We start from the raw sequence: 24,163 nt of genomic DNA on the forward strand, positions 1-24,163 counted from the left end.
ATCCCAACTCCAGCTCTTTATTTTTTTAATTTTTAAATTTTTTATACAATTTAAATTAAATTAAATTTTTAATTTTTAAATTTTTTATACAATTTAAAAAGTTAATTTCCATTTACAGTTATTACAAAATATTGGCCATATTCTCCGTGTTGAACGTACACCCTTGAGCCCACCTTACACCTAATAGTTTGTACCTCCCACTCCCCCCTGACCTCTGTATTGCCTCTTCCCTTTCTCCCCACTGGTAACCACTAGTTTGTTCTCTATATCTGTGAGTCTCCTTCTTTTTTGTTATATTCACTAATTTCTTGTATTTTTTTAGATTCCACATATAAGTGATATCAGATAGTATTTGTCTTTGTCTGACTTATTTCACTGAGCATAATGCCCTCCAAGTCCATCCATGTTGTCACAAATGGCAAAATTTCGTTCTTTTTTATGGCTGAGTAATATTCCATTGTATATATACACCACATCTTAATCCATTCATCTATCAATGGACACTTAGGTTGCTTCCATACCTTGACTATTGTAAACAATGCTGCTATGAACATTGGGGTGCATGTATCTTTTTGAATCATAGTTTTCTCCAGATATATGCCCAGGAGTGGAATTGCTGAGTCCTATGGTAGCTCTATTTTTAGTTTTTTGAGGAACCTCCATACTGTTTTGCATAGTGGCTGCACCAATTTACATTCCCACCAACAGTGTACCAGCGTTCCCTTTGCTCCACATCCTTGCCAACATTTGTTATTTGTGTTCTTTTTTTAACATCTTTATTAGCGTGTTCTTTTTAATCATGGCCATTCTGACAGGTGTGAGGTGACAGTTCATTGTAGTTTTGATTTGCATTTCCCTGATGATTAGAGATGTTGACCATATTTTCATATATCTTTTGACCATCTGCATTTCCTCTTTAGAAAAATGTCTATTCAGGTCTTCTGCCCATTTTTTAATCAGGTTGTTTGTTTTTTAATGTTGAGTTGTATGAGCTGTTTATATATGATGGATATTAATCACTTATTGGTCATATCATGTGCAGATATTTTCTCCCATTCAGTAGATTATCTTTTTGTTTTGTTTCATTATTCGATCTGTCTTGAAAATCCCTGGAAAATCTCCATGCTCAGGGCTTGTCATTATTTGACCTGACTCTGTATGAACATCTCTATCTCACAAGCAGCCGTCAAAAACAACAATCATTTAATATCACAGTCACCTGGGGGGAGGAGGGCACTACAAGTTGGGGCAAACAAGAAGCTGACCAAAAATCTTTAAGGAAAAAACTGGGAAATGACATATCTCTAGAGGATTTCAAAAAGCTCTAACATATGCCTAGAAATCTAGAAGGCTGTGCACACGTGCAGTGCTGTGCACATGCCCAGGCAAGGCCCCGGAAGGTCCTAATCTCTGACCTTTGGCTAACCTTGAAGCTCCATGAAAGCAGGAAACGAAGGCTAAGGCAGAGTTGTAAACTGTCTGCTGGGGCATTGAAGGTACGCCTAGACACAAACAAAGACCAGAAAACACATGGATTTGAGGCATTTAAGGAGATTTCTGTCCAATCATTAGCTGACCACTAAGCTAACCAAGCAGAAAATTCAGGGGGCACACATGACAGACTTTAAACAATTAGTCCAGGAAAGTAAACAACAGCAACATCACCACCACCACCGAGAACAAACAAACAAAAAGCAACAAAAACAACAACAAAGAGAAAAAAACCGAAACAAGCAGGAACAACAAGCCCTGGGGAGAGGGAGAAAATCTCATTTCCAGAATTGGCACAGTATATTATTTCAAATGTCAATTTATCAACAGAAAAATTATGAGGAACAGGAACAGGAAAGTGTGGCTGATACACAGGGAAAGAAAGCGATCAACAGAAACTGTCTCGAAGGAAGCACGGCTATATTTAGCTGACAGAGGCTTTAAGTCAGCTATTTCAAATAGGCTCAAGACACTAAGGGAGACGGCTTCCACAGGTGGTTAGGCTGTGCCAGAGGATAGAGTAGAATAGAACAGAACATGAGTGTGGCCAGAGCTAACAGGCAGGTGCGTGCCAGCCAGGGAAGAGGCCAGTGCACGACTCAAGGTCACTGAGAGCAGACAACAGGCATGCAGGCTCAAATGGTACATCGTGTACCTACCCCAAGAGGAGAGAGTACACGAGACCCACCTCCTTGCGGCGTGGCAGACCCCCATGGCTCGCAGTGGGCAGTGTGACTGCATTCGCCTCACTTTGTGCCGTGGTAGAAGGACCCCAACCCTTACCCCTTAGAGTCTGAAATACACAAAGTTGGGGGTGTACCTGTGGGCCATTTACGCATGCATAGCTAAGCAGTTCTGAGAAAGTTTACACGTGCTCCAGATAAAGGGAACAGGTACGTACTGACTGTGCTCTTAGCTCTTTTCATGCAGTGCGACTTGTGAGCTTGTCAGCATGTCCTGTACTGAGCACAGAGAGCTTCTTGGGAACAGAAGGGAAGGCATGGACTGAACTTGGACCCTCCCCTCACAGAAACCATGTCTAAAATGTTAAAGGAAAGTATGAGAACAAGGTCTTGACAAACAGAATATCAATAAAGAGATAGAAATCATACATATAAAAAAATAGAAATTCTGGAGTTGAAAAGTACAATAACTGAAATGAAAAACTCACAATGGGAGCTTAATAGCAGGTTTGAGCTGTCAGAAAAGAATCAGTGTACTTAAGTATAGATCAACTGAGATTATACATTCTGAGAAATGGAAAGAAAAAAGAATTTTTAAAAAATGCACAAGGAACAGAGCTCTGAGACTGTGTACCAACATAGCATAATGGGAATCCTAGAAGGAAAAGAGGAAGAGAGGAAGGAGCAGAAGGGATATTTGAAATAATGGCCAGAAGCATCCCAAATTTGATGAAAAACAGTAACTGACACATTCAAGAAGCTCAACAAACTCCAAGTAAGATAAACTCAGAGACCCACACTTAGATACATCATAGTCAGACTGTCAAATGGCAAAGACAAAGAGAGAATCTTGAAAGTAGCAGAAGAAAAATGAGTCATTGTATACAAGGGATCTTCAAGATGAACAGCTAAATTCTCAGCAGAAATAATGAAAGCCAGAAAGCAGTGGAATGATATATTCAATGTGCTGAAAGAAAAACAAGTTAGCCAAAAAGTTCTATATCCAGCAAAACTATCCTTCAAAAATGAAGGAGAAATTAAGACATTACAGATAAAAACTGAGAGAATTTTGTCCCTAGCAGACCTACCCTACATTAAATGCTAAAGGGAGTCCTTCAGGTTGAAACAAAAGGACAACAAACAGTAACTCAAATACACAAAATAATTAACAAGCCAGTGGTGAAGGTAACTGCATAGGTAAATGTAAAAGTCAGCATTAATGGGGCTTCCTTGGTGGCGCAGTGGTTGAGAGTCCGCCTGCCGATGCAGGGGACACGGGTTCGTGCCCCGGTCTGGGAAGATCCCACATGCTGCGGAGCGGCTGGGCCCGTGAGCCATGGCCACTGAGCCTGCGCATCCGGAGCCTGTGCTCCGCAACGGGAGAGGCCCGCGTACCGCAAAAAAACCCCAAAAAAAGTCAGCATTAATGTATTTTGGTTTTTAACTCTTTTTTTCCTATATGATTTAAAAGACAACTGCATAAAATTACGCAGCAAAAGATATGAATAGACAGCTTTCCAAAAAAGATGCACAAGTGGTCAATAAACCCATGAAAAGATGTTTAACATAATTAGTTATGAGAGAAATGCAAATGAAAACCACATGAGATACTACTTCACACTTGGATGGTAAAATAAAAAAGGCAATAACAAGCGTTGATGAGGATGTGTAGAAATTAGAACCCTCCTACGCTGCTGGTGTTAGTGTAAAATGGTGAAGCTGTTATGGAAAACAGTTTAGTGGTTTCTCAAAAAGCTAAGCATAGAATTACCATACAACCCCACAATTCTAGTCCTAGGTAGAAAAAAAGGTGGAACCAACCCAAACATCCATCCACTGGTGAATAGATAAACAAGATGGAATATTACTTGGCCATAAAACAGAATGAAGGTCTGCTTCTTACGTGAAGGTAAGAAGGTAAGAAGCCCCACGAGCTCTCTTGGGTGACAACAGCCTTCCAAAAGACATGGCAATCCTTATCCTACGATCCTTCTTGTCCTTTCCCCCAGACCTGGCCCTTTACGATGGGGAAGCAGTCCTCAGATAATATTCTAATTAAGGGGAGTTGGAACGGAGACCGTGATTTCACTGGGGAAAGAGAGTGAAGCCTGGATCTTTCCTCCCACGCACTGTCCAAAGTCAGATTCTGTCATCGCCAAGCTGGCTTTTCCCTGAATCCCCCGAAGTCTCAAACCCGACAGGCGTGTCCTGCAGGAGAACTCAAGGCCTCAGGCTGCCCCCAAATTCCCAGCATCTTGCCTACTCGGCTCTAAAGGATGCCAGGAGCAGTCGTGGTACCAGGGTGATGTCATCAACAAGCTTCCTGGATAAGTGTCCACCTGTGCAGGTAGTTCCCTGCATCTCCAGCAGCTGGATGTCTAGGGAAGTGGAGGGGCAGAGTTCAGAAGCTTCTCAGGACACTGGCTGAGGGCTCAGGGCCTTAGCTTTCCCAAGCTCCATGGCTAGAAATCATCACAATCACAACAGATGCAGACAAATCTCAACTATCTGAAAACTGGTGGCCTTATTTCTAACAATTTTCCAATTTGAGAACCAACCGATTTGTTCCTATTTCAGGCAACCGACTCCTTCTGTTATGGACGCAGAAGGGAGCTTCAGTCGTGGTTTCATTGCCTGGCATATGGGTGATTATGAGGACACCAACCAAAGGAACTCCAAACGGGCCGTCCTCCTCCGGCAGAGCCAGGTAGCACTGCCAAGAGTTTCCAGACCACCTAAGCTGTCAAAGCTACCAAAAGAGCAGGAGGTACGATCATTTGCTTTTCGGAATCGTAGAAAAGGTCAAGCTGTCTTAACGTGTGCATTAGAGAACGCTATTTAATAGCAATACTATGAATAATCAGTTTTATAGCTCCTTTCAACCTATCAGAACGTTTTGTAATTCATAATGGATTTCCACAGTGATGTCCGTATAGTGACTGGGTGGGTATTATTCCCATTTTATAGCTACAGAAAACAGGAGGTGAGGGGCTCAGTCCTTAGAACTGCTTATTTACCACATGGTTTAACCTGGAGAGCACAGCCATCTGCTCAGTTTCCAAAACCTGAGAAAACTCAGTCTGTGAGATGGAGGTAACTCTATAACGCTTCTTAAAACCCCACAGACTGGGCTTCCCTGGTGGCGCAGTGGTTAAGAATCTGCCCACCAATGCAGGGGACACGGGTTGGAGCCCTGGTCCGGGAAGATCCCACATGCCACGAAGCAACTAAGCCCGTGTGCCACAACTGCTGAGCCTGTGCTCTAGAGTCCACGAACCACAACTACTGAGCCCACAAGCCACAACTACTGAGGCTGCGGGTCACAACTACTGACCCCATGTGCCACAACTACTGAGGCCCACGCACCTAGAGCCCCTGCTCTGCAACGAGAAGCCACCGCAGTGAGAAGCCCACACACCACAACAAAGAGCAGCCCCCGCTCGCCGCAACTAGAGAGCCCGCGCGCAGCAATGAAGACCCAACACAGCCACAAATATAAATAAATAAGTAAATAAATGTATTAAAAAAAAAAACACCCCCCAGACTGCCTAGCAGAGTAAGAATATACCAGTTCAAATTCAAGGTTTTTCCCCCATTACTATCTATGGAATCTTGAACAAGTTGCATATTTCCCGATGTGGGTTTTTTCATTAGTAAAATGGGGATGTTAGTGTCTGTCCTGAATATTTTGTAGAGTTATCATGAGACTCAAGTAAAGAGTGTGTAAGCATGTATTCAAATGAACAACTATTTCCTGAGGTCCTTCTGCATAATACCACAGCGAATCCACTCTGTAGTCATCCAGCGTTTCAATATTGAGTGTGACAACAAGCTTCCAGGATAGAAAAGGGAATACACTCAGAGACTCCTGTTCCCTACATGGAGAGAGGCTTCTTGCTCCGCTGGAGAATCTTGCCACTGCCCTAGAATATTGCTTACCCTCTGTCGCCAGAGATCTGTTCATCAGGAGATGTCTGACAGTTAACCGTATATCCATCTGAAACACTCTGCGAGGAGCCGTGGACGTCCTCCGTGGTAGGTCCTGCCCCAGGGATGCTCTGTATTGAAGAAGGTAGCGTTCAGCTGCTGACATTCCTATGTGGTCTGAATTTTGAGCTGGGTCCACGTGAGATTTATTGCAGTGTGTGTGAAGGAGTCTTGGATTAGTTATTTTCCACTTGAACTAATTTTGTGTAGGATTAGAGAGATCATGGATTAAACCGTCCCAAATTCCTCCTACTATCATTCACTAAATCCAATTGAGATGTCTTTGTGCATTAAAAAAAATCTGTTAAAAGGCTGATTTTGAAATGATTTCAAATTTACAGGAGCATAAGAACAGTACTAAGTGAACTGATAGACTCCTCACTCAGAATCATCAGTTGTTCATTTTATCCTAATGCGTTCTTTCTACACACACACACACACACATGCGCGTGTGCATGCGCGCGTGCACACACACACAGACACACACTGGTTTTTACTGAACCATTTGAAGGTAAGTTGCAGGCGTGGTTTTGCTTTACCCCTAAATATTCATGGTGCATTGCCTAAGAACAAGGACGTTCTCGCACCTAACCATGGTACAATGATAAGATCCAGGAAATTTAGCACTGATACAATATTACCTTATCTATAGTTTATAAGCAAATTTTATTAATTGACCCAACGATGTCCTTTGTCATTTTCCCTGATCCAGGATCCTATCCAGGACCGGGTATTACGTTTAGTCCTCAAACCTCACTAGTCTCCTTCAATTAGGAACAGCTCCTCAGTCCTGGTCTTCCATGACACTGACGTTCTTGAACAATTCAGACCAGTTCTGTAGAATACCTCTTAATTCAGGCTTACCTGCTACTTCCTCGGGTGATGTGTTTTGGGCAGGAATCCCAAGGTGAGTGATGCCGTGTCATCCTCAGGGTATCCCATCAAAGAGGCACTTGACGTGAGTTTAACTCATCATTGGTGGGGGTAACTGATCACTTGGTTACACCTCTTCCCTTTCAGAGATAAACAAAATACTGTATCATTCAAAATAAACTTTTTTATCAGCTTAGGCTTTCTTTTCTTTCTTTTTTTTTTTTAAACCGAGGAGCTCTAGCGCCGCACGGCAGCCTCGCGCGAGCACGTACCGGCCGGTGAGGGAGTGCGAGGGCGGGGCGCGCGACCGAAGCCTAGCAACCCCCTGCCACGCGAGTGCCGCAGCAGCCAGTCCCGCTGCCCGCTCCCCGCGACGCCCGCTTCTGCCTGCGTCGGCCGCCCCGCAGCGCGCCGCACCCGTGCACCGGCTTTCTAATTCCAGAGATACCTTAGAAACTTGTTCCCCAAGTCCATCCTTTGGATCATCCCACAGGGTTCTCGTGGCTGACACTTCACTAAGTACTCAAGCCCTCCCCCCTACTTTACATAAATTCTCTTCGGGGAAGATAACTCGGAGCAAATGATAAATTCAAGCTTCCAGCATGAGCGTCACACCGGCCACCTATGCGTGGCTGTTACTGTACTCACCTGAGATGCAGCCCAAATGCCGTCCTCATGCTGCGAGAATCAGAACCATGCACTGGAAGCAGCCTTGGAAAAACAAAACTTTGCCAATGGTATTGGGGGGGTTGGGGAAAATTTTAAACACATAAACCAACCCACAATATCGCAATGCTTTCTCATCAACATAGATAGTTGAAAATGGGGATATTTTATATTCACGTTGTTGAGTTTGGATTTATTCTTATAAACCTAAGTTTAGAGATTAATTTCTAAAAGTTTCTAAAACTTTCTAGAAGTGCAATTCATGGTATTTAACAGTATGTATAATTCTTGTATACATTACCCAAAATGCTCTTAGAAATGTTTTTGGAAATCAGTTGGGCAAATTTCTAAACTGTTTTTCTACATTTCCCCAAATTTCTTCCTTTAAGTCACAAAATGTCTCTGAAGTTCTATCTTCTATTACATTTGTTCTCCCTTCTTTTGGTTGACCTTTTTTCTCCACATAAATAATAGCTACTTAAGTGTTGTGAAATTTATGTGTATGTGAGACAGTTTCAACATCGTGATCCGTTTCTATTTCATTTCTTTGCTTGCAGATATCTTCATTGCCCCCCTTGCTTCCAAAACATGGACATAATCTCAGTAATTGATATGTTCTTTCCCTCACCCACTCACTCACACTGGGTGTGGGAGTAGTGATTCTCAAGGTTTTAGTGTGCATATGTGTCATCTGGGGATCGTATTAAGGTGAGATCCTGGTTCAGTCGGTCTGGGACAGGGTTTGAGATTCTGCACATCCGTCAAGCTCCCGGGTGAGGCAGCTCTGGTCGATCCAGGGATGCCGAGTAGCAAGGCGCTGGCGGATTTGCCCCGAGCTGCATTTTGAGCCAGAACAGGGGGGGCCTTGATGGAGCAAAAGGGAGTGGGAAACCAGGACGAAGGACTGACAAGGCGCAGGCAGTGATCAGCTCGCGCCTTTAGGTAACCAGCAGCCTGCAGAGGTGGGCGTCCGGTGCTGAGGCCAGAGGAGGGGGCTCAGGTGCCGAGGAGCTTGGATTTTCCTGGGCCAACTTTTAAACAAAAGTGACAGGATTAAACTTTCATTTTGGGAAGGTTGGTTAGACATCAGCCTGGAGGAAGATTGGTGAGAAGTGTTGCTACAAAAGGGAGGTGAGTTTGGAGGGCATTTTGGTAACTCGGGTGAGAATGAGGAAGGACTGCAAGAAGGAAAGAGCAAGGAGAGCAGGTGATGCACTCGGCACCCAAAGAGTGCAAGTTCAGCAGCTCTGGGTCCCGACTGGATGTGGGGAAAGACCTCAGTAACCATGGGAGGAGCCAGGGGAGGCTGACAGACATGACCTTGTGAGGTGAGGGGTGGAGGCAGGGGCCTAGGAGGAAGGTCGGTAGACTGAGTGCTTGAAGGTGAGAGAAAGGGATGATGACTGCTGGCCTGAGGTCCCCAAGAACACAGAGGACAAGGCACAGCAGTGGGGATTAATCTCCTCTCTCCCACCACGAATGAGCTGGTACCTCCTCCTCTGTTGTCTCAGAGGTTGTCCTAATTTAGGCTCTTCCTGTTCTCCAGCACCCCCTTTGCATCCCATGTTCAGAGACTATGTGACTTATCTAAGCAGAAACTATGGAGTCTGTACTCTCTCTATGTTAAAGATCTTTGCTTCAAAGTCAACCTCCAATAACCTGGTGTGACAATATTCTGACTCCCAACTGCTTTGTTGGGTCCTCATGGATGTCACTGGACCGATATCTTAAGTACCTATGTTAGTCAGGGTTCTCCAGGGAAACAGAACCGACAGAATGCATGGATGGATGGAAAGACAGACAGATAGATAGATGAATGGATAAAGGGACAAATGGATGGGTAAAGGGACAGATGGATGGATGGATGGATGGAGAGATAGATGAAATGGATAAAGGGACAAATGGATGGGTGGGTGGATTGATGTAGAGATAGACATGAATGAATGAAGGGACAAATGCATGGATGGATGGGTGGTGGATGGATGGACAGATGCACAGCGACAGACAGATGGATAGCTTTCTCTTCAGGAATTGGCTCACATGATTGGGGAGGCTGGCAGACCCCAAATCTGCACATAGGCCAGCAGGCTGGAGACCCAGGCAAGAGTGCGGAGGCCGTGGGGAGGCCGAATTCCCTCTTCTTCAGGGGATCTCAGTCTGTTTTCTCTGAAGTCCTTCAACTGACCGGGGAGACGCCCCACCGTACGGAGGGTAACCTGCTTTACTCAAAGCCGACTCCTCTGTGTTGCTGTCCTCTAAAAAGCCTTCACGGCAACATCACACGGGCGTTAGACCAGGTATCTGGGTACCGTGGCCTAACCAAGGTGACACATAAGATTAGCTATCATACTACCCACCTCATCCAGGTGTGAGGATCAAATGAGGTGACATATATCAGGCATCCAACAGAAGCAAGGAGCAATGTGGTGTGTATGTGTGTGTCAGGGCTTTCTCAAAGGCGTGGTTTTAAAGGGAATGTGAAAAACACTTGAAATTTACCTTTAATCCAAAAAGGATTTAGCAATACCTAATATTACTCCTTCCTGTAGTCTGCAAACAACAGGATTCGGTATGGGCTTATGTAGCTACAAAAGTTACACCTCAGCATATGTTTCCTGAGGCCGTATGTATCAGTGATACATTTCATAGCAAATATTTTCTAATGCCCTTTATTTTCCTAAAATAAAATTCACAAGATTCATCAACAGAATAACCTTACACACATAACTTATAACAAACCACTATAATGCCCTAGTTGTACTATTTGACAACTTATGTTAACATATACTTTAATACACAGACATTGGGGCACTAGTAGATTAGAAAGTATAATGAACGAAGCAGATACTCACTCCTGGATGGAACCTCCACGAAAGGCCACCGCTACAAGCAGAGATGATACAGAACACTGTGCTGGTGACAGACTTCATGAGGAGCACAGCTGCGGGTAATAGGGTTTTCCAAATGGATGGCAGTTCTTGCTGAAATCCTCAACCTTCCAAAGTAAAATCTCGCCGCAGTTTATATACAACAGTGGCATTCCTGGAAAATTCAGCGTATAGTAAGCTCACGAGAGAAGTGCCTTGTGCTTGTATGTAACGCAAAATGAAATTCTCAGCTTAGATCATTATAAACTAAGGCTTTCACCCACCTGAATGTCAGCAGGATATTTGCGAGTCGCACAGGAGGTGGGATAACTCCTCATTCCGGGGTGCCCTGCATGTGACAAGATGTTCTCCTATCCCCCTCAGCCCCTGCCCACCCTGTGCCAGGAGCCCTCGCCCATCACCGTGCTCACCAAAGAGGCCCTACGTTTCCCAGACAGCCCCGCTGAGAGTCACTGACATATACAGTGGGCTCGTGTCAGCATGAATTACCGGAAATGAGACGTCTAAGTCTGATTAAACGTAACAAACGAATCACAGGCAGTACCAGGAAAATGTTCAAGATAAATTCAGAAGGTTTATTGCACCAAATGCCACAGAAGAATGGATCAAAATGATACGTGAACAAGTTTGAAGAAAACAATTTCCATACATTGCCATTGATACCTATTTAACTGATCGAAAACATCAAGTCCTACCAATTTGTCTTCATGGAACTTCAGTAGTAACAAATCAATCCCAGAATTTTCTCTTGTAAACCACTTAAACTTAAGCACGTTGCAATCTTGCTTTCAAGATATACGGTTCACCAAAGATGGACATTTAAAAATTAACATTCAGAGGGGGCTGCTTGATTTAGGCAAACAGTATATTAAAAGGTCCCCTCCCCCAAAGCACAAGAGAAAACAAATGGTTCACATTTACCGAGAAGCTAAAGGCTTTTTCAGTTTATTGGTGAAAGTATGCATGAACAAAATACTTTCAAAAGTATGTGTTAGTGGAAAAATCCAGATATTTAAAAGAACCGTGGGGTCACTTTATATTCTTTATTTTTATGTACAACCAACTCTAGTGAGGAACCTAAAAAGCTACAGGCTGAATTTTATAAAATCTCAGGACCTAATTAGAAGGGCCTAAACAACAGTTTAGTATCGTTTAGCAGGCAGGGATTTTCCTCCCTCGAAAAAAGTTAACTTTGAAAAATATGGAAAGTTTAAAAAGTTGCGATGTGTAAACGGCAGTTCCATGGGATGTGAAAAGTTTGGAGTTACTTTCATTAAAAAACACACTTCAGAAAAATGGATTGAAGCCTATACAAAAAGCTATTTAACACTGATAAAAATAAAATACTTTGGAATTATGCACAAGTATGGAAGCTACATTTTAAGTTTTCATTGTCATGTTTAAACGTACACAACGGTCTTTACATTCATATCACCCGTCAGTCTATGAAAAATAAAACCGCGACATGCTAGAGAGAGGCCCATCACGGTCACGCGGGCACACACCGCTCTGTCCTGCCTCCCAGCTTGCGTGGAAAAGCAAGATGCTACAAAAGGTGCACTCAACAGGTAAGACGTCGAAGTTGAAGAAACCCTAAAGGTGGAATCCTGTCAACTGAGGTAGTTTTCTCTATTTGTACTTTTTTTTTTTTTAACTTTTGTTTCTTTTCTTGAGGTGGGCGAGGGTGGGTCCCTTCCTTGCCTCTTGGGCTAAGACAGACCCAAGCCACCAGGTGGGGTCCGGTGTGTGTCTCAACACAGTTCCATGAGATTCTTTTCCGCTTTTGGGAGGAGCTTGAGTTTAGGAGCGAGCACAGGTGGGTGTCCTCCAGGGGAGGGTTTATGAACGAGCAGCAACACATCCCTGGTCTGCTGTGCAGGCGGCAGCCGTGAGGGTCGGGGCTGCCCAGGGTCCTGAGCGCTCTCTCTCCGTCACCTTCTCCCGGGAGAGGCGGGGGACAGGAGATGCGGAGGCAAGGCCAGTTTCCTCAGCTTCCAGAGGCTGGGCCGCATCTGTAATGCGTGGAGTTTAGAATCGGCCGTTTGAAGCTCAGCGTCCCCCGGGCCGGGTCTACTGCTCACCGGCCGCTACGTGCACTGATTTTGTTCCTAGTTATTGTCTGTGAAGCCCTGGAAGGTCGGGGGAGGAGGGAGGGGAAGCGCCCAGAACGTGTCAGCGAGGAGAAGGGAACCGAGACTGCGGGTGCTCGAAGCCGGTGCGGAGGGGACACTGTGGCCTCACTCAGCACGGACGGGGAGAGGGTGGCCACGGGCGAGGTCCACGACAACCGCCACGATGCCACGGAGCCAAGGACTCAGCACACCCGTCTCGTGCCAGACATCAGGCAAGAGGAGACAGAAAATGTAGAAGAATGGACAACGTCACTTTTATGAGAGAAAGGCATACGATACAAATCCAAGATCTTAAGCGCCTCAACACGCCTCTCTGCATTTCACACCGTAAAAAGAAAAGGGGGGCGGAATTCCCTGGGGTCCAGGGGTTAGGGCTCGGTGCTCTCTCCCTGCGGAGGGCCTGAGTTCAGTCCCTGGTCGGGGAACGAAGATGCTACAAGCTGCCTGGAGCAGTCAAAAGAAAGAAAGAAAGAAGATTTATTAAAAAAGAGAGGGGAAGGCTGCAGTTCTGACCTATTCCTAAGAAAGGAAGAACACACCTGTGTTTCTCCATTGGTCCTGCCACTCTCCTCTTTCAAACAAATAACTCGCGTGCATTTGTCAGAGAGTAAAGACACAGATGAATGTAACTTGGATTTTGGGATCAGGATTTTATCAAGTAGAAAATACGAAGTCATCTTAACTCCTGAAAGGGAAGTCGTTTCATATTCTTAAGTGCAAAGGCTACATGGAAAGGACCGGCATCAATTCATAAAAGAGAAGGAAATCAGAGCCTGGTTGTAACGAACCGACCTCAAGATCCGCAGGTGTAACAGTTCTGCTGTACTGGGTTAGCCCCCTGCCTTTCAACCCTCCATTTACCTAAGAGGCTTTTCCTTTACCCTGGATGACGGTCAGTAAACTAAAGTTAACGTCAACAGAAAAGTAAGGATTTGTAAAAAGCACACGATGCTCATAAACAAACAGTGCTTCATTTTGGCAGGTTTTACACTACGGGGCAGTGAAGTTCTGGGAAGCTGTTTTGAAAAGGACACAGGGATTGGAAGGCACAGAGATGATAGTGTAAAAATTCAGCTCATATCTGGATTGTTTACAAACGTTCAAACCAATTCATGAGTCATCCTGCACTCTTGCAGCTTTCACTTCCCTACCGGACAGCTGCGCCTTTTAAAGTATAAATAGTCATTTGTATTAACTAGGATAGGAGGAAGGTGGCTTCCGCGGGAGGAGTTCAGCCACAGAACCACTCGCCAGCTTACAGAACCAACTTTGGTGAGCGGCCCCGCTTGAAGGGCTGCCGAGAGCTGCGAAGCGTCTGGAGAAGCCGGGCGGGGTCGGGCCGAGCTCGCCGCTGCCACGGAACCACACGGGGCCGGGCTGAGGACGCCGCGCCGATTCCTGCCTTGATCGCACCAACGACCTGTCCCTGACCTACCCGTGGCTGCATCTCGAACACGGTAAACTGGGACAAGATGGGGAAGCAGCGGGTCCCTGGAGCTCCCGGCCCCCCGTGCTTTGCGCCAGACGGTGACGGTGACGCCGCAGCCACTGGAGCGGAGGGTGGCACGCGCGGGCTTCACTCGGCCGCTGACCCGGGGTCCCCGCGCTGACCGTCTTCTCAGGACGGTGGGACCCCTCTCCCCAGCTTGGGGAGCTCGCGCTGGAACTCGGAGATGTCTCAGCCCCGCTTCTGGGCTCCGACGTGCTCACACCACCTCCTGGCCCGGCCCAGCGCGGCCGGACCGGCTCCGTCTGCCCTGCCCGGGCCTCGCGGTCCTGGGGAGCGGCCGTCTGTCCTCCCTCCTTCGGCTGAGCGGCTGATCCTTCTTCCACGGAGCAGCTGTCCTGAGCGTCAGCTTATAAGAGTATCTGAGCGACGTACGGAGAGTGAGTGCTGGCGACAGCCGTCAGCAGGGGCAGGTCGTTAGACTCGATCCTGAAGGCGGAGAAAGGAGGGGACGTTGCTTTAAAGCAGCAGGACTTACGGGAAGGGCCCCGGCGCCGGACCCCAGGGCTGGCCGGTCAGTGCCCAGAACCGATGACGGAGTGAACGAGGTGGGGACACGGGAGCCTGTCCCTGCGACTCTACGTTCCTCGCATCCCTGCACGGCCTCTGTGCGAGTCCCCCTCCGGCCAGCCCTCCCGGCCTGCACCCCGAGTCTGCACCGGCTTCACGTTCGTCTCTGGGAACGCATGACGGTGGCAGCGTCTCCAGAACCCCGGAGATTTCTTCAAGGCTGACACGCCCGAGACCCCCAAAGAGCACGTGCCCAACAGTCACAGGTGGGCATGGGCAGAAGGCCCCGCGTCCTGGAGAAGTCAGGACAGTCTCGGTCCTTGAAATATGTCCTAATGCTCTCCCTTGATTTCCGAAACCAAAAATTAAAAATATAACCTAAAAAGGCAGCTGGCATGAGCTCGTGGAGTTTTCCATGCCTTCTCCAGTAATGCTCCCTCCGGATCTCATTTCAGGGCAGACAGGGAGCTCCCAGCACCTTAGTGCTGCTGGCCTGACCACGGGAGGGGCTAAGGAGGGGCTGGAGGGACCCCCACTAACAAGGCGCTGAGGGGCCTGGCGACGAGGAGGTAAATCCCCCCTCACCATCCTTCTCGGGGTGCTGATGGTGGGCACCTGTCAGTCAGGGGCCAGGCAAGCGTCCTGGAAATAAAAGCTGCACATCCTGCCTCGGAAACCGGATGGGGTGTGGGGTAGGACTACAGTGAGGCTGGTGAAGAGGTCTAAGTAAAAAGTGCAAAAGCAAACGCCTCAAAAGGGGAGAATATTGGGCTTCCCTGGTGGCGCAGTGGTTGAGAGTCCGCCTGCCGACGCAGGGGACATGGGTCCCTGTTCCGGTCTGGGAAGATCCCACATGCCGCGGAGCGGCTGGGCCCGTGAGCCATGGCCGCTGAGCCTGCGCGTCTCGAGCCTGTGCTCCGCAATGGGAGAGGCCACAACAGTGAAAGGCCCGCGTACCGCAAAAAAAAAAAAAAAAAAAAAAAAAGGTGGGGGGGAGAATATTTTTTAAATGATGTAAGAAAAAAAAAAAAGTGACAGGAAACGCTAAGAGCCAAACAATACAGTATAAGTCATATCCTGGGTGTGAAAGATGAAAAGTCCAACAGGAATGCAGAGGCCTGAGCCTTGAAATAATACTTTGATTGGCAGGCTTAACAGAGAATTTTAGGGTTGACGCTTTATACACGGTATTTCCTTGCCCCAAAGTAGTGGCGGGGGGGGGGAGGTCATCATCACAGGTAAGGGAGACAATGCCTCATCTACACAATGTCTTTTTGTTACTTCTCTGTGGAAAATTAAGCAGAGAGTAAAACACAAGTCAGAATGTCTTCCCCCAGAGAAGTTAGGGCAAAGCCTCTGGAAAATGATATACGTTATCGATAACATGCACGCCTCCTCTTCTGATGGGCTCATAATAAAAGGGAGGAGAGTACGGTCACCCCAGGACGTGCAGATGGGCCCCCAAGTCCAGGGGAACGGCCTTCCCCGCCTCCTCCAGAAAAAGCAAGGAAAACACAGCTGCCGCCGCGTGTGTGACAGCTCGTGACTCTCACATCTTACTGAAATGACGAGAAATGGGCAGATGGAGTAGGATTACGCTTTTCACTTTCAAGGATAAGATAATCCAGGGGGAAGACTCACGAGGCACCACTAGCTTCAAGGTCTGCATGTGTTTCCGGGTGTGACACTCCAGTATCAGATACAAGAAACATGCCGTTCACTGGGGAGCCCCAGAGGCTGGACAGGTCAGTGGGTAGAGCGCAGGGGACAGCCCCCCGCAGGGGGATGCTGGCACTCCCCAGAACTCACCCCAGAACGACACTTAATTCCTTCACGTGCACGCGCGTGTGTCCACGAAGGTACTCAGACAGCATCTTACTCTTCAGGTACATCTCCTGTAGTCTGTCTTCCAGGTGCATGACGCACTGCAAAGCCAATCACGCTCACGGTGAGGGCGAGAACTCGGACCTCTGCCAACGTCTAAGAGCCGCAATTCCCTCAATCCATTTCTAAGTGCGCTACTGTCATCTCACCTCTTTAACTTATACTTCAAGAATTACAACCCAGCTCAAACCCTACCATGAGCAGGGATGAGAACAGGTTTTTGTCATCAACAAGGACCTACCGAAAAGCACAGGGAACTCTACTCAGTACTCTGATAACCTATATGGAAAAGAATCTGAAAAAGAATAGATACGTGTGTGTACCACCGAATCACTTTGCTGTACACCTGAAATTAACACAACATTGTAAATCAACTGTACTCCAATATAAAATTTAAAAAAATAAAAAAAGAATAGGTTTTTGTAAAACAATAAAGTTTAATTTTTCCAGTGACTGTTAAGATCTTCATATATATTTTCTGGTCTTTCTAAAAAAGTATTTGTTTCTACATAGTTAAAATCATTCTATAAGTATACTTATTTCTTTCAAAAAACTTTCTAATACTTCTTTTCCCATGTTATTAAAAATTCTTTTATAATTTTTGACTGATTTTTCAGAATGTGAATTTACCATTACTAAAATCACATAGCCATCTGCATTTTTGTTATTATACATAATTTTGTAACGAGCACCTTTCTTGTTGTTTTCCTATATCTCAGATTATTTTGGTGCAATTCATTCCCAGAAGAATGACCGGAACAAGGTTATTCTGAACCATTTTTTTTTTTTTGCTCTCAAGAGTGTATTTTAACCAGGTCTCTAGTAACAATGAAGAAAGGGCAATTTTGTTCAGAACATCTCTACCCTTGGAACTGTGTCCAGCTTCGTTTTTAGGGAACAGCAGTCACTCGTGTCTTGCACCAGAGGCAAATGCTTTTGCATTTGGCAGGGAGACCGATCCAGGCAGCTCAGTAAGTCACCTGATGGCGCTGGCAAGGGTCACTCCGTCAGACATGATTTTCTTCTAGACCATTATGCCTGCTATCTTCAAGGTAAAAAGATTAACAGATGCACTTGAAAATGTTGATCTCGACCACCCGGGCTGATCAGTGACATGGAAAAAGTATCCATTCGAGATGCAATCTTTTCCATTTTTCCTCGGCTTAAAATCTTAAGTGCATCGTGTTGTGTGGCCGAAACACAACTGGTAAGTGAGTAAGAGTAATAATCAAAGCAAGGAGGATTTCGCCAATTCTCCTGGGGGAAAATGTTCCCCCAGGAAAACAGAGTTAAGTGTGGAAAGGTCTCCTGTTCAGTGTCAGTTCCTTGTGGAGCAAATACAAAGTTTTAGTAAGAGTGTTGTAAAATATTAAAAAGAACACTGACATTACGTTGAATCCTTTATGTTTTAAAATAGTGAATTTACTGTGTTTTCATAGTCCCCAGGAAAACTGTGTGTTGCAGTGCGGAAGTAAACAGAACATTGGTTCATGTGGAATGTGCACGGGGCTTGCAATCAGAGCACTTAGAAAGCTTTTTCAAAGCCTGACTATGAAATTGAGCTGTTTCGGGATTCCTCTCCCTCCTTTCTGAGATGGATTTCTTCAACTTTAACTTCTGAAATTTTAAATACCTACTTTCTCTTTTCGTACTGAAGGTCCTAACAGGCCTTTAATCACGTGTTTCGTTCGAGTGACTCTTAAGGAGAATTTTAAACTGCAGATGAAACGTTCTTTGATCCTGATTTTGTCAGGTCATTCATATTATTAAGTGGTTATATGTAACTTATGTCTAAATGAAGTAAAAAGAATTATTAACCGTGGTAATTTACTGCTAGGATAACTAAGACATCAAACGTAGCAAGAGATATGGATTATAGAATACAATATAAAAGTTTGGTAAATATAACAGTAAAAAACTGTAAAATCAAATATCTCTCTTCCCTTACAGAAAAGCAGACTTCGGTCTCTAAATCAGCACGATGCAAGTTGCTACTAGAAGGAAAAACTGCCTAAAAATGTAGGACAAGCATCAGGTTGTAACATGCCACAGGTGGTGTCTTCTGTGTTACCCCTGAGAACAGGGCGCCTACAGTTTAAAGCCCAAATAAAGGTTTCAGTGAAAAGGTGGTGTCAGTCTTTAAAGCCATGAACACTGTTCACGCAACTGGTTCTCACTAAGTTACACTAATAGTAGCCGTTTCCTGAGTGTGTGTAACATCCAACACTACTTCAAGTGCTCTACCTGAATTATCTCACTTAATTTTTATAACCAGACAGGATAGGTTCTGCTGTGCCCCAGCTTCGACAAGGCACACGATTCAGAAGCAGAGAAGCCTGGGTCTGAGTCCAGGCCACTGAAAGCCCACGGACTGGCCACCACTGTCCACTGGCTGCCAGGGCATCTCATCTCGCCTGAGCTTGGACAAGTAGAAAGCAGCACTTGGAGAATCCTCACACGTGCCCGTTGCCTAGGCACCACCTGCACTTTGCAGAGGAGAAAGAGATGCCCGACGAACCAACGGCAAAGCCCGGACGCAACCCCCATGATGTCCCGTGGCGCCTCGTGATGCTGTGCTGCCACCTGAGGTGACAGCCAGTGTTTCAAAGCACCTCCTCCAAGGACAAAGGAGTCCTGACCTTCCGAGGTGTGGTGCACCTGCAGATCTGGTCACGAGAGCTCAGGGGAAACCCTCCATGAGCAACCAGGGAGGTGGCTCATAGTCAGCCTCCTACTTGGTTGTCAATAGCCCTGCATCTTTTGCAGAGGCCGGAGGCTGCAAGGGAGATGCTGTTTGGTTTGGGGCTGACGGAGGGGGAGTCCAGAAAGCTGGTGAGCTCATCCCAGCTGCAGCCCCGCCAACTCGGGGGCTCTGCCCTGTACGTGCCCTTCAGCTGCGCTTCTGCTCTGGAAACCTTGCTCCCTTCCTTGCTAAATGTATTTTCTCTAGATCTCTCTGCACACAGACACACAGACACACACACACAGGAATTGGTTTTGCATCTTATTCCATGGACTCAGGGAGAGCTGCTGATCATTTTCTTGGAGTTTAGGGGGTCTGTCTACTGTTTGTACTTAATGTAACGTTATCAAAGTGATTTGAAAATCCCATTCGAAAAGGAACAGTTGACACCATCCCCTATGGCTATGGTGCTTCAGCATTTCAAGTGTTTACACGAACGATATTCTATTTATCCATAACAACTTTGGGAGGATGGTCTCTGAACAGATGGAACTAGTCCCTTCGGAAGCTGGCTGGCTTGTATTTGACCTGAGGACGGGAAAACCAATCAGTCCCCCAAAGGAGGATTTTAAATTTCCCTTTATGCTAGATCCCTGCCCCCATACCTTACCTGTTTCTCCACGTAACTTGTTCAAAAGGACCGTGTCACTCTGTGCTGTCTCCAGAAGGACTATTGCTACTGAATCCAGCCCGTGTGCTGGTTTTGTGTCACACGCTCTGTTTTCACTGATGCTAACATCCAGTTAGACTAAAATCAATACACGGGAATTCGTGACTTTCTAACCACGATGCTGCGGAAAATGCTTTTTTAGCTCATTTCTCTGATGGTCTGAGAACGATACTTACAAAGTCGGCGGGGAGGTGAAGCCTGTAAAGCTGGAGGATGGACTGAAGCAAGCTGGACACCTGGCTTGAGACCAGGACGTCCTGGCCGAGTTTTGTGCTGTCTACCGCCTTCCTCTGACTCGTGGCCACCTGGACGCTCCACTTGTCCGTGTCTGCAATGATGCACACGGCCTCAGCGATGGGCTCATCGAGCACGGGGTGCTGCGGGACAGACACACACGGGGTCAACTCTTCACCATGCTTCCGGTGACATCGGAACGTCCAGAATTTTCTGTGCGGCGTCAGACTCAGGGGCAGAGGTGATGGCGGGAGCCCCGAGCCCTACAGGGACCCGAGCTGGGGTGTCATCCCATAGTTGTTTAAATGTTAACTTGACAAAACTGCACCCAGTCATTTCCTTCCTGCGCCCAGGGGGCACACTATAAGCGTCATCAAACATGCAGAGGTAAGCAAAAAGGCCTGTGATCTCCCTACATCCCAGGACATTAAAGCCCGTTTCCTTCTGGAAGACTGCACTCTCCTTTTATGCTTTTTGTTTTTATTTATTTCTTTTTTTCCCACGAGTCTTGTGGGATCCTAGCTCCCTGAACTGGGATGGAACCCGGGCCCCCTGCAGTGGAAGCGTGGAGTCTTAATTACTGGACCGCCAGGGAAGTCTCTGCACTCTCCTTTTAACGTGGAGACGGTCAGAAAAAGGTGTAGGAGTCTCCTGCCATTCTTCCCATCACAAGGTTTGGCAGGGTAACTTAACAGTCCCTGAAAGGTATAGCTTTAATCACGAGGCAATATTTATTCAGAAACCGTGAGCTACGTGCATAAACCAACTCCAGGACAACCAAAATCAGACGGGGCTAGAGAGCTGTGTATCAAGATGAGGCCAAAAGACACAAGTGTGGCTACCGATGAACATACTTCAAATCCCAAATCCTCAGTAACCGGGCAGTGACGGACGGAGCACATAGGAAATGTGCCACGGGGCAAACAGGGCGAACACGAACGCAGTCCAGGAAAACGGCCTACAAGAGGCACGTGAAAAGACGCTCAGCATCACTAATTATTAGAGAAATGCAAGTCAAGATTACAATGAGGTATCACCTCACACCGGTCAGAATGGCCATCATTAAAAAGTCTACAAACGATAAACACTGGAGAGGGTGTGGAGGAAAGGGAACCCTGCTGCACTGTTGGTGGGAATGTAAACTGGTACAACCACTATGGAGAACAGTATAGCGGTTCCTTAAAAGACTAAAAACAGAGCTACCATATGACCCAGCAATCCCACTCTTGGGCATATATCCAGAGAAAACCATAATTCGAAAGGATGCATGCACCTTGATGTTCACTGCAGCACTATTTACAATAGCCAGGACATGGAAGCAACCTAAGTGTCCATCGACAGAGGAATGAATAAAGAAGATGTGGTACATATATACAATGGAATATTACTCAGCCATAAAAAAAGAATGAAATAATGCCATTTTCAGAAACATGGATGGACCCAGAGATTGTCATACAGAGTGAAGTAAGTCAGAGAGAGAAAGACAAATATTGTATGATATCGCTTATATGTGGAATAGAAAAAAACGGTACAAATGAACCTATTTACAAAACAGAAATAGAGTCACAGATGTAGAAAACAAACTTATGGTTACGGCGGGGGGGGGGAGGGGGGAGGGATACATTGGGAGATTGGGGTACATATACACACTGCTACATATAAAACATAACTAATAAGTACCTACAGCACAGGGAACTCTATTCAATGCTCTGTAATGACCTGTATGGGAAAAGAATCTAAGAAAGATTGGATCTATGTACGTATAACTGATTCACTTTGCTGCACAGCAGAAACTAACACAACACTGTAAATCAACTATACTCCCAAAAACTTAATTAAAAAAAGAAAAACGGCCTAAAACACTGAATTTCTCAAAACTGATCACAGTATAACTGCTTCACCACCAGCTCCTCTGACACACGTGTTCAGGATCCCACACGTGTGCAAATCAAGGGCACAACAGGACTGCCCTCCAGCCCCAAACTAGGAGAGAGGAGGGGGTGGGCAGGTATGCAGTGAGCCGGAGACAGACGCAACGCGCCTCGAAGCCGGCGTCCGCGAGCCCACCTTTCTGAGCCTGTCACTGAAGGCACGGCGGGCGTGGCCTCCTCCTGTCACGCAGCTCCTTCCGCTGCCCTGTGGTGGCCCTTCGCTGCTTTGGCTGCTGGGCCAAAGTTCCTCGCGCTAGGTTCGTCCTGATTCCCCTCTGGAGAAGGACCTTTCCCAGGAAAATCCTGGAGGCCCCTCCCTGCGTCACAGGGTGGGAACAGGGCCCAAGCTGGGTCAGTGAGACTCTCCCTCCCGGCCGCCTGCCTGGAGCAGGCGGCCAGGAGGCCGGGAGCAGCTGGGGTCACCGCACTCCTGCTCGACAGAAGCCGCCACGAATACCCACAGCGATTCTTGGTTCCTGCACTTCCACAGGTGCCTCGTTTCCTGCCGGCCCCAACCCTAGTTCTTCGGTCTCCTGACCATTTCTAAGAACCCCTAACATCCCTCCAGTGAAGTCCCTTCCGGCTAAATTAACAAGAGTCGGTTTCTGCCGCTTGCAGCAAAGAACCCACACAGGTACATGACCTTGTCTCGGGTGACCGAGACCCGAGATTTTTGAGACCTAACACTAGTAGTGGGAAGGCCGATGGTAGAAACCCAGATGTTTGCTGTCACGCTGTCCTTTCACCAGGCGATCTGGCTCCCTCGTTTGGGGCTTTTCCACTCAGTCTTTGTGTTCTTTGTCACAGATGGGGAAGAGACTGAATGAGAACTTTGGTGAGACCAACATTTTTTTCCTCAACTATATCCAGGATGGAAACTTTCACGTTTTAGAATATTTTTCCCATTGAAAAGAATAGCAAATCAGGCGAAGTCTAGCGGCCCAACATTTATTTAAGCACAGGTTAAGCGTGAGAAATAAAGAACATGGCGAAGCAGATTCCTGAATGAATGAAGCCCAGTTTCCCGAGGATGGCTCTCATTCTTTAAGACTTGCTACCAAACAGTCGAAATGCTCACACACACAACGACCCTAAATTCCCACTCTCACCCACAGGTTTTTGTGACCCCCCAGTCCTACCCTTCTCGCACACTCTCCAAAGCAGAAAGTAAAGACCGGGCTGCAATGACTTCCCTTTACAAGTTCTTGCAAGTCCTTGCTCAATCCGTATGTCATAAATTCACAGCAAGAGGATGATGACTTGCCATCGGTGTACCTGGTCCTTATGAGCAAAGGAAATGGAAATTTGGAAATTTAAAAGATTTTTATTTTGAGCTCAAGTTCCTTCAATGCTTTGCATTTATCAGAAATTCACAGTGTGCTGGCTATAGCACACAACGGATCTATAGTGAGACCTTTTCTTCAAGGGACTTACGTTCCGAAAGTATATATATAATCATTAAAGACCAGAGGCCAACGTACGTATGGTGAGTGGAATGCATGCCAATCCCCTTTCACCCGGATTTCACTCACCTCCCTCTAGCAAGGTGTGGTAAAAGGACCCAAGCCAGGCCAATCAGATGCGCCTCCCCTGAGATTTCCCTGTGAGCAGGGGGCCAGGAGGCTGAGAAGGGTTGGGGTAAAAATCTAGCTTTTGTTGGACTGTTTGCAGTAGATAATTTGGGCCCTAGTTTCCAACTCAGCACAATTTCCTAAATGATTTCCCCAGCATCGTGACAGGGAAGGGAGCAGTATGTGGACCCGAGGAAAGCACACAGACAGCAGCTTATGGGGCCCCGTAACCACACACAGAGCTCCGCCTTCGGAAGTGAGCCGCTGGCACGAGGGCAGCGAGGCTCACTGGGGAGGCGATGCGTGGAAGGCTGCCCAGGTCCCAGTGAGCCCAGGAGGCTGCAGACCCAGGGGTAGTAACAGCAGAGGAGGGACAGAGGGGTTGGCTCAGGT

General features: G+C 46.6%; 2 protein-coding genes and 1 long non-coding RNA gene across 10 annotated transcripts in view; 1 reads left to right on the forward strand and 2 right to left on the reverse strand.

Moving 5' to 3' along the window:
• LOC138842706 (uncharacterized) overlaps nt 1-8,866 on the reverse strand; it is a 41,081-nt gene extending 32,215 nt beyond the window's left edge. For both annotated transcript variants that reach the window (XR_011377496.1, XR_011377495.1), the window contains exons 1-2: nt 7,026-8,866; nt 6,114-6,232 (exon numbers count right to left, since the gene is read on the reverse strand). This is a non-coding gene — a long non-coding RNA (uncharacterized lncRNA). The remainder of the gene's footprint in view (nt 1-6,113; nt 6,233-7,025) is intronic.
• The window catches only part of SPMIP2 (sperm microtubule inner protein 2), a 158,651-nt gene extending 139,000 nt beyond the window's left edge, over nt 1-19,651 (forward strand). For 2 of the 5 annotated variants that reach the window (XR_009564142.2, XR_009564140.1), the window contains exon 6: nt 4,752-4,823. Coding sequence is in view for 2 of the 5 variants with exons in the window: in XM_060299869.1 (XP_060155852.1) it covers nt 4,752-5,016 (265 nt within the window). In the remaining 3 variants the exon portion in view is untranslated. Of the gene's footprint in view, nt 1-4,751; nt 8,243-18,571 lie in introns of those variants that run through there. The other 3 variants (XM_060299870.1, XR_009564141.2, XM_060299869.1) reach the window with 3 other exon arrangements.
• The window catches only part of FNIP2 (folliculin interacting protein 2), a 124,572-nt gene continuing 111,551 nt past the window's right edge, over nt 11,143-24,163 (reverse strand). For all 3 annotated transcript variants that reach the window (XM_030865737.2, XM_030865731.2, XM_030865733.2), the window contains 3 exons: nt 20,211-20,411; nt 16,547-16,662; nt 11,143-14,656 (listed from right to left, as the gene is read on the reverse strand). In XM_030865737.2, coding sequence (XP_030721597.1) covers nt 14,578-14,656; nt 16,547-16,662; nt 20,211-20,411 — 396 coding nt within the window. In that variant the 3' untranslated portion in view covers nt 11,143-14,577. The remainder of the gene's footprint in view (nt 14,657-16,546; nt 16,663-20,210; nt 20,412-24,163) is intronic.

The sequence above is a fragment of the Globicephala melas genome, chromosome 5 (genome assembly GCF_963455315.2).
Source record: "Globicephala melas chromosome 5, mGloMel1.2, whole genome shotgun sequence".
NCBI lineage: Eukaryota > Metazoa > Chordata > Mammalia > Artiodactyla > Delphinidae > Globicephala > Globicephala melas.